The sequence below is a fragment of the Osmerus mordax genome, chromosome 13 (genome assembly GCF_038355195.1).
Source record: "Osmerus mordax isolate fOsmMor3 chromosome 13, fOsmMor3.pri, whole genome shotgun sequence".
Taxonomy (NCBI): Eukaryota; Metazoa; Chordata; class Actinopteri; order Osmeriformes; family Osmeridae; genus Osmerus; species Osmerus mordax.
The window spans coordinates 9,397,803-9,406,978 of NC_090062.1; the positions used below are offsets into that span (position 1 = coordinate 9,397,803).

A 9,176-nucleotide genomic window follows, 5' to 3' on the forward strand; every position below is an offset into this window, starting at 1 on the left:
ACTTTGGACCATTTAGTGTAAGTATGTAAACTGTTCATAGGTTCATTGGTCATTTATTCCCTTTAATTCCTCCTTATCACAAGTACATTTCAGCAAACTAGTTTGTGGTCAATAATGCCATGCAACAACATGAAAATGAAAGTGGACATTTTATGATGTTTTAAAATTCTATTTAACATAATTTGTGTTGTTTTTTCATCATCTAGGTACTCAGTAAAGATATGTAAAATTCAAATGTCATTTGGTCAAGTAAAAACTTTCAGGTCAAGAAAGGTCATCAATATCAAGCGTATTTAAGGTATCTGGACAATTTTCAATGGGCTAGGGTTATCAAAGATTCCGATAATAAAAAATATGACTTGGCACAAAATGGCAAGTTATTTGCCATTGGTGAAATTGTGTAGAAATGTCTTTATTACAAAATTATGGCAAACAAACACAGAATAACATATCCACTAAAGATTTCTTCTCACTAAGCATGAGCATTGTTTTTCTGACAAATACTGGACCCATGAAAAAGAAAAAAATAGTTTTAGATTCTTGCAAGCAATAAATGAGACTGATTCAATGGAATGCACATTAACATCAAAAAGCTGCTTGAGAAACATGCCCATCCTGTTTGTTTCGTAATGACAGGACAAAAAAAAGTAATGGCTGACAGCAACTCCAGCCTTAACTTGTTTTTCACAGGGTCACCTTTCAAAGCCAAAACTAACTCTTGGGACCTCTGGAAAGAAATTCAAGTGAAAAATGTAGTCCAACTTTCCACTCAAAAACATAAAAATAGTTATTGTACAAGTGGCCTGGGAGGCAGCAGTCTCGTAAGTGGAGGAACATCCTTTCAAAGCTTTCAGACGGCCTTGCGGTGGTATTCTGGGGGTGCCACCTCGTAGTCGCTGGAACTAAAGAGAGTTGAGGAGTTCTTCACAAGATACCTAGAATGACATTCCACAAAACAACTTAATTATTATTGCTCTTTATGTGAAATTAATGGTGTGGTACAGCAAGAACATTGAGATAAAATATATCCAATTATTAAATAAAAAGCCAAGTTTCAGGCTACACAACAGCTATCAGATTTGACTAATGACAGCTCTGATGCAGACTCCATTTGGACACTTAATGAGGTTAGTCTTGATATACACTGATATTTTTTTATCAGGGTATGGAATATCAGTAGCTATAGATATCCAACATAATATTTATTCACATTGACATCTGATGTGTTTTCAATGTGTTCCTTAAATTTTTTTGGGCAGTGTATAATACCTGTGGCCATCAGATAAGGAGAAATTGGTCAACAGGAAAATACGAAACAATTTGCTATCTGCATAATTTAAAGCCCTACCAGTTACTGTTATACTTGTTCAAGGCATACTAACAGAATTTAGTTGGGGTAATTGCACATGCATATATAATTTATGTTGCACCCTTATTTCAAAATAAATTAATTGAGAAGGTCAGTGAAGGTACTTGTAATTCCTGTACTATGTACTTCTTGGACAGACCTGAACATACTTAAGACAAGTTAAGTACCATTTCCATTAGCAGGCCTACTACTGCAACAGTGAGACTGTAGTTTCTACATATAATTATTCCAAATGGTGCAAAGCCTAGCTTGACTCAACTAGTTGACATGCAATTGAGGAAAGATGTCTTACTTGAGGAAGTCCTGCAGGTAGTTGAGAAGCAGAGCCAGACTCTTCTCATCTAGAGGTGTGTAAGCCAGCATAGCTCCAATACGCACTGTACAATGAACACAAGTGCAATATGCAACAGTAAGCATAGGGCTTCGAAAATTGACTTAAAATATCTTATGTAACAAAATATCTTATGTTTACAAAAAACATCTCAACGTCTATTTATGGTCGACACTCACTCACTTCAGTACTGTAAATACTTTTGCACATTCAATCTCACTGGTTTCTTCCATTTTTTCTCCTCGAATGAGTTTTTCTGGGAGTTTTTCATTGTCTTCCTTGAGGGTTTAGGTTGGTTGAGGGACAGTTCTATGGGCGTATCTGAGGCCCTCTGTGACATTGCTTGTAAAAAGGACTACAAATACATGTTGATTTGATAATCCAATAATGATTCACAGGCTGACATGGAGCACCTATGTCAGAAACAATTCCACTATTATCCTTATTTTCTGAAATGCTCATACATTGCCATGGGGGGATTTTGCTTCTTGCTGCATTCTGCAGTTTAAGCCTCTGAAAGAGGCATTTATAGCTCTGCAGCTTTCATTAACAGACTAATAACCTTGGGGACCTTGGGCTGTCATTTGAGGCAGTGGTAAATGCTAACGTTTTTTATTTCTGCTTCAACCCATGGACGCGAAGCACTTAAGGGAGAATACTATGAAACACCTTACTCAAAAATACTTTAGGTTCAACAGGACCTAATTACTGAATGATGAACAATTAAAAGCTATTAGTGTCCTTCATTGGTCATTTGCATATCTCAAAATAATTATATGATTATCATAATCAAATCCAGAACGATTTGCACTAAAGAGTAATCAATTGTCATCACTGCTTATTTAAGCACTTTTATATTTGATTTCTGATAAGCACTTGCGAGGATACAGGGGGAAATTATTTAGCACTTTCTTCAGTGCAAATATGTATTACATTTGGATTGTAAGATGTAACTGCAGTGAAGATTTTGTGGTCTAGATTTTTTTTATAGGCATGGTGGTCTATATGCTTGTCTTTTGTGTGTCGATATGTACAAGCTTTTGAGGGTGCCAAAGTGTGTTTTTGGTGTGTGTGTACAGGGACAAGTACCAAAAAGTCGGAGCAGGTGCGGGGCTCCATACACCTGGGACATGGGGGCTTCTGGATGGTTGGCCAGTATTTCGGCGTATTGGGGCCTTTCAAACTTGTACAGCAGCTGAGTGCCCAGCATGACATTGAAGTACTCTCTGATCCCCGCCACCACCTCATTCACCGCATACTCCCTGAGCGAGGAGCAAGAGGTATACAATAAACATGATATTCAACTGAAGAGTTTTCACCTGGGAGTTTAAATTTCCTATGTGAGCTTAAAGTGGCACTGCAGTGAGGCATTGTGCCACCAATTGCAGTGGGCTGAAGAACTGCTTGGATTATACTCTGTAAATGTATGTGCACTCTCCATGGTAAATTGCTTCCAATAAAAGCCTGTGCTAAGTGCCATTAATACATCAAATTGTTGGTGGGAATGAGGGTACTTCAAAGTAAGGTGTCTTTTGTGACCAAGCTTTTTAGTAGAAGTAAATGTAGTTCACCACAATCAATTATGTGTAATATACTGTAGTGTCTAAAATCTGTTCTGCTACATTTCAGATGATAACTGGTTAACTTGAGAAACAAAGCCAAATTATGGCATCAACCGTTTCATCTGAAGAACATTGGGTATCATGGCTGGTAAGGGGAACTATTTTAGCTTGAGTTCAGGAAATACAAGTTTTTCTTACTTGTTGTCTGACGTTCCTCTAGATTTTTTATAATTTGCATAGTCCTCCAAGACCGTTTCTACGTTCTTTTTAGCGGGCAGGTGGAAGAGCTGCAGGCAAGGCAAAATCAACAATTATTTAACACCAAGGTATTACAAACTCTGACAAACTAATGACAGCAAAAAGATTGCCGTCTTCATTAATGCCCATGATTATGTAATGCGATGTCTGACAAGCTACAACCATCGGGACATATGTGATGATTGGTGGCTAATCCTTAGCAACATTGACCTGTTTCTGCCTGGTGATGAGGTCCCAATCATCTACCAGCCAGGGCTTCAGTTCCTCTGGGATCTTCACCTTTACCTCCACACGATTGGTGAAAGTCTCCTCCTGGTAAAAAGAAGGGAATCATAATTAGGTTACAGAAGGTAAATCAGCCATGAAGAATTGAAAATGCAGCAAATGCCCAGCCGCACCCTCCCCAACACACACAAAAATGCCTACACTTTCCACTGTAGGGTCGACGCGTGCCCTTTTCTTTCGTGGTGGTTGTGGCATTTCTCCAGTGCTGGTGCCTTCACCAGCCCCTGGTGCTAAAAAAGATGGAAACAATGATAGTTGGAGTATACAGTATAATGCAGGTCCTAAAAAATATATATGGTTTATTTGAAGTACTTTCAGATCTTCAGAAGGGGTTACGACCACGTGGCCACATTTGACTTACTCTTCGGTTTCGTTTTCTTCGCTTTCCTGGGGAGGAACAAAAGCATTTTTAGAGGTCTTACCTTTTGTACATCTTATAACACCAAGTCTCAAATAAAAAAGGAAGAACCCTGCCAAACTTACAGATCAACATGTTTTTGCTGCACAGCTGGTATCTTCTTGCTCGGTGCTACACCCCTCATCTTTCCTTCAACATAATGATCCCTGAAGGAGAGACGAACACCACAACATTCATTACTTACAGGAGGGAAGCCAGACCATAAACTATCAAATCCTACAATATGATTTTGTCATAAAGACTTGTGCTCTTTCATTTAAAATCATCCATGCCATATGCTGTTCCTTTTTTCACTACATGTATTGTTACTGATATATTTAACTCAACTTAATAAAAGAAATCTGCAATATTCTTTGTTGACCGTTGCAAGGCCTTCATAAGGCTCACAGGCAACAAGTAGCAAAATATATGTGCTGTAATTATATTTCAAAATCAAACAGAGGAAACAAACTAATTGCAATCACTTTTTATGTTCTCCCATCTTCGAGTCATCATCGGCATTTCTGAGGAGACATTGATATTGACATATTGTATCTTATTTTTGCATTTACAGGCTGTGAATTGATGTTAATACAGTACATTTTTATAGAACTTTCACAAACCCCATGTCTGTCAAGAAATATATATGGACTTACTGGTTGGCCTTTTGAAGCTCTTTTTGTTTCGCAAGGTTGCTGTCCACATATTTGAGCACTCTGCTTTCAGGAACCCATTCATCCCAGCTGAAACAAATTAAACCTTGTTGGTAACATCCATAGATAAACTGTTTAAATGTTAGGCTTAAAGAAACCAAGCATCATATTCAAGAAAAAATATCTAAAGTACTGATTTGACACAGAGTTAATTTAATATGTGGCTCACTTAACTAGACAAGTGATAGGGCCTTCTATGGCCCTGTATTGTGACATATTTAAAAGGGAAGGAGAGGAGACTTACTTTTTATTCCATCCGCTATAATGAATGAAATACTTTATCTGCTTGTCCTTGATATTGATTTTCACACACTGTTAATCGAAAATAAAACAAAGGCAAAGTTAATTATTATCTGTAAATATAAAAATTGCTTTTACAATGAATTCGTTTTAATGCTCTCAAATGGGTTAGGGTGAGCTCACCTTTGCTTCGTACAGCAATGGCCCATGAAAACACAGAACTCTTTCACCTAAAAAACAAGGACGAAAATGCAGAAAAGATGAATGATTAAAAAGTAGCAGGATGATTATTTATGTTAGCGTGCACGCTTTCCCATGTTTATCCATCCTTTTGTCGTTTTGTTTGTGCTACTGTACTAGCTACTCACCACAACACAGGGGGCAGAATGGCCTACCTTGCCAGCTTTTGTTTTGATAGCTAGTATGCAAGCAGGTTATGTAGGTACCTAGCTCTAACTAGCAACACAGAATCTCGAACAACGCAAGCTATGAATAATGCAAGCTATAATTGAATATAGATGATCTTAGTATTAAACGGCTGTCTACAGTAATGACAAGTAATCTGGCTCTGCTTTTTTCTAACTAATACATTTTGACTGGCATCTATGCGTTGCAGGTTAGCATAGCTAGCTTTAATCTGGCTTAGCCACCACTAGCACCGTAAGACTATGTTCTTAGGTACAACAACAACAAATACATAGCTGGGTTAAGTTGCTAGCTAGTATGTTACAGGTCATGGTTGATTCTGTTTCGTAAAAAAGCTTGCTTCCATAATCGCAGAGAGAAGCACAGTTAGTTAACGACTGCCTCGCAAGCTAGCTGCTAATTCTTTGTCCTCTAGCAGGATGCAGGATCCAGGGCCAAAGCGGAAGAATCAATTACCCCATATTAAAACTCATAACAAATCAAACCCACCTTCTTGAAATTTAGGTTTAGGGTCTTGTTTTGGCGCCATTCACAGACTCAACTGTTCGGATCTCTGAATGATCAAATTCGTGCATTGCCAGTTTCCATTTCTTCCAGACACAACACAAGCGAGGGCGCGCCACCTTCGTCATTCGAGCGACGCATAGCTTTGCTGTGTGTGTCAGTCAGGTGACCAATAGGCCCTATGGCCATCAAACAACACAATACAACAAGCTACTCCAATTGCACACGATTAAATTAATGATTAAATTCATAGTAGCCTACAGTGTTTGTAAAGTAAACTCAATGCATTCTTAGTCAACTGTACATGTTTTTTGCCACCCCACCCCCCAAATGAAGCAGACATCAGACAACGATTCCAGTAATGTGGGACACCTCAACTCCAGTTCGTTTTTTTCCCTCCTATGACATAGCTTATGTGTAGTCCATATACATTTTACTCTAGGTTTAGCCTGGATGTTAGCCTGGATATGTGACTGAAATCACAATACCAGTGCTGTACACTCTCCTTATGTCCTCATAAGGGGAAAGGTTACCTCCCCTTTCTCTGCTTTGCCCACACAGAGAATTTGGCCCACCAATGAGAAAATGAGCTACGACCGTGCAAGCGCGATATTGTTTTTTCCTCAAGAGACATGGCTTGCAATGGCAGTTAGCCAAAATGCCAGGAGTGCTGCTGTGTTATGGTATATGTAGGCCCTACCTGTCTCTACACTTCAAGTGCTTCATACCTTCATTGTGAAGCTTCAATGTTTCGTGTTTTGTTTTGACGCGGGGCTAAAGCCAACTTGATGTGTTGAATGCTCAGAGCACGTTTTAAAACGTATTCTTAAAATACACATTAGCTTACTATTTTAACAAATGCTCATAATAAATCATAGCATATTGCCTAAAACTTAAGGTAAGCACAAAAATAATCAGTGATACATTTGCGAACCATTAAAAATTACGGTCGCAATGGCATTTCAAAAGGTCGCAAATGCGACCATTTCGGTCGCAGTGTAGTGCCCTGAATACTTGGTTGGTATGGTGTCACAGGGAGCTCCCATGAGAAAATGCATGCACAACATTTCCCAGATTACCCGAATTCACTCTACGTGATACAGACAGACATCACAAACTAGTCCAACTGTATTTTTAAAAGCATGTATTTTCATATTTTACAGCTTGCAATGCAATGTCCTACATCAGTCGACATAGCTTATAGCTTAGTTAGGCTAATTGATATGAATACAATTAAGCGACGCGTTGCACAGAAATACTTTACAGGCAATGTATGCATGTCATAATATGTTGCATTCATTAGTTAACCTAAATAAGATAAAGACAACAATCACTCAGAACACTTTGGTCAATCCATGGGGCATGCATTTAGGCTACATATGTTCATGAATTGACAGTCACAGCAGGCTATTCATCATGCTCATGTTACTAAAATCAATCAAATCATGTACATTTAATTAAATATAATTACAATACAATGTTTAACAAACATTATTTTCTTGTTGTCTGCGTTACAGCCTATAGGCTACTTTGTGACATTTCGCATCAGCCGTGCGTCTGGCTCTGCGCCTGGTTTTCTTTTTACCAGTGTGCGTTTTCACCATTTTCACAGGTGCCTTAAAATGTTCTATCTCCGATCAATTAAGTCCTTCAATTTCTTCCTGAATTCTTTTCTCATAAGGCAATAAATAACAGGGTTTAGACAACTATTGGTGTGCGCCAGGCAGACTGTCACCGGGAAAACATAAGTGTGAACAATGTAGTATGACTGATCCCAATTAACCACGTTAAATTTGACTAGCACACTCCATAAAGTGATAGCATGATTAGGCATCCAGCAAAGAAAGAATGATAGAACAACAATTGACACAGACTTAGTGACTTGAGATCTGCGTTTGGGATTGTTTGGTTTCATACTACGACAGCGGATGAATCGCAGAAGCATTATGTAGCTTATTGAGACGATGGCCATGGGTAATACAAAGGCAAATAGTATTTTCTGAACATGATACACAGCTAACCAATATTGTCCACCGGGAAACTTCAAAAGACAGAGTTTTTCCCCTGTCACGTTCATCACCGTAGAAAATATGGAGGTAGGTGCAGTAGCAACTGTTGCTGATACCCAAATAACTACGCACACCCATTTGACAGAGCACGGGTTTAGTCTCTTTCGGTTTTTTGAAGCGGAGGCAACAGACCAATATCGGGTCACACTCATCGCTGTCAAGAAAAACACGCTTGCATACATGTTCATAACTGTGACGGAGAGAATGATTTTGCACATGGCGTCTCCAAACGGCCAGCTGAAGTCCAGAACTGTGTCCACTGCCCAGAACGGCAGCGTCAACACAAACTGGAAGTCCGTCACCGCTAAATTGAGAACAAAAAAGTTAATTATTGATTTTTTTCTCTCTTGTTTAACTCTTATAAAGAAGAGCACTAGTAAATTGCCCACTAATCCCACAGCGCACACTACCGAGTAGATGATACAGATCAGGAACCTCAAAGCCGGACTACCGTCCGCTGTCACGTCGATATCCTCCAGGTTACTGAAACGGTTATCCTCTGTCAATGACTTGTTCAACAAACAACTTCCATTGACTTCATTCATTGTTTCTGTGTTCAACTTTTAAGTGAAAAGTCCAAAAGTAACAAAATCTCTGCTACAAAACCTATTTGTTGGCTATCAGTATCAATCCATTTACATCGGTCAATGTCTTTCACTGCAAAATAACAGAATATATAGAACGACTTTCAAATTCCGCATTTTATATCAGCAGCTCGCCAAAACGCCCTGCCTCCTACGCTTAGGCTATTGGTGCCATCGTTTGATTGACAATAGGACTGCACTATATTCAACAAAGATTAAATCCAAACCGCTCCCACGTAATGCTTTTTTCCTCTTGCAATAAGTGATCACATGCTGTCTAGAAAAATAATAAAACCATAAAAGAAAATTAAAACATTAGGCCACCTTGTCATTTAATATCTTAATTATATTAAGAACGACTGCTCTGTAGTAGCCTACAAAACATCAATATGATGTAGCCTATATTGGTGTATTAGTCGGTCCCTGTGCTACCCAAGT

General features: G+C 38.7%; 2 protein-coding genes across 2 annotated transcripts; both read right to left on the reverse strand.

Annotated features, from left to right (window-relative positions):
- Positions 1-398: 398 nt before the first annotated feature.
- Positions 399-6,209, reverse strand: LOC136955052 (mortality factor 4-like protein 1). The gene is made up of 13 exons (XM_067248639.1): positions 6,071-6,209; positions 5,339-5,385; positions 5,160-5,227; positions 4,859-4,945; positions 4,688-4,726; positions 4,289-4,369; positions 4,167-4,192; positions 3,947-4,035; positions 3,731-3,832; positions 3,461-3,549; positions 2,790-2,962; positions 1,662-1,746; positions 399-935 (listed from the first exon to the last, which is right to left on the reverse strand). Exons 1-13 carry the CDS (start codon positions 6,108-6,110, stop codon positions 851-853), a joined length of 1,011 nt encoding a protein of 336 aa, XP_067104740.1. The 5' UTR covers positions 6,111-6,209; the 3' UTR covers positions 399-850.
- Positions 6,210-7,712: 1,503 nt separating this feature from the next.
- Positions 7,713-8,699, reverse strand: rxfp3.3a1 (relaxin family peptide receptor 3.3a1). The gene has a single exon (XM_067249273.1). It carries the CDS (start codon positions 8,697-8,699, stop codon positions 7,713-7,715), a length of 987 nt encoding a protein of 328 aa, XP_067105374.1.
- Between the last annotated feature and the right edge of the window lie 477 nt (positions 8,700-9,176).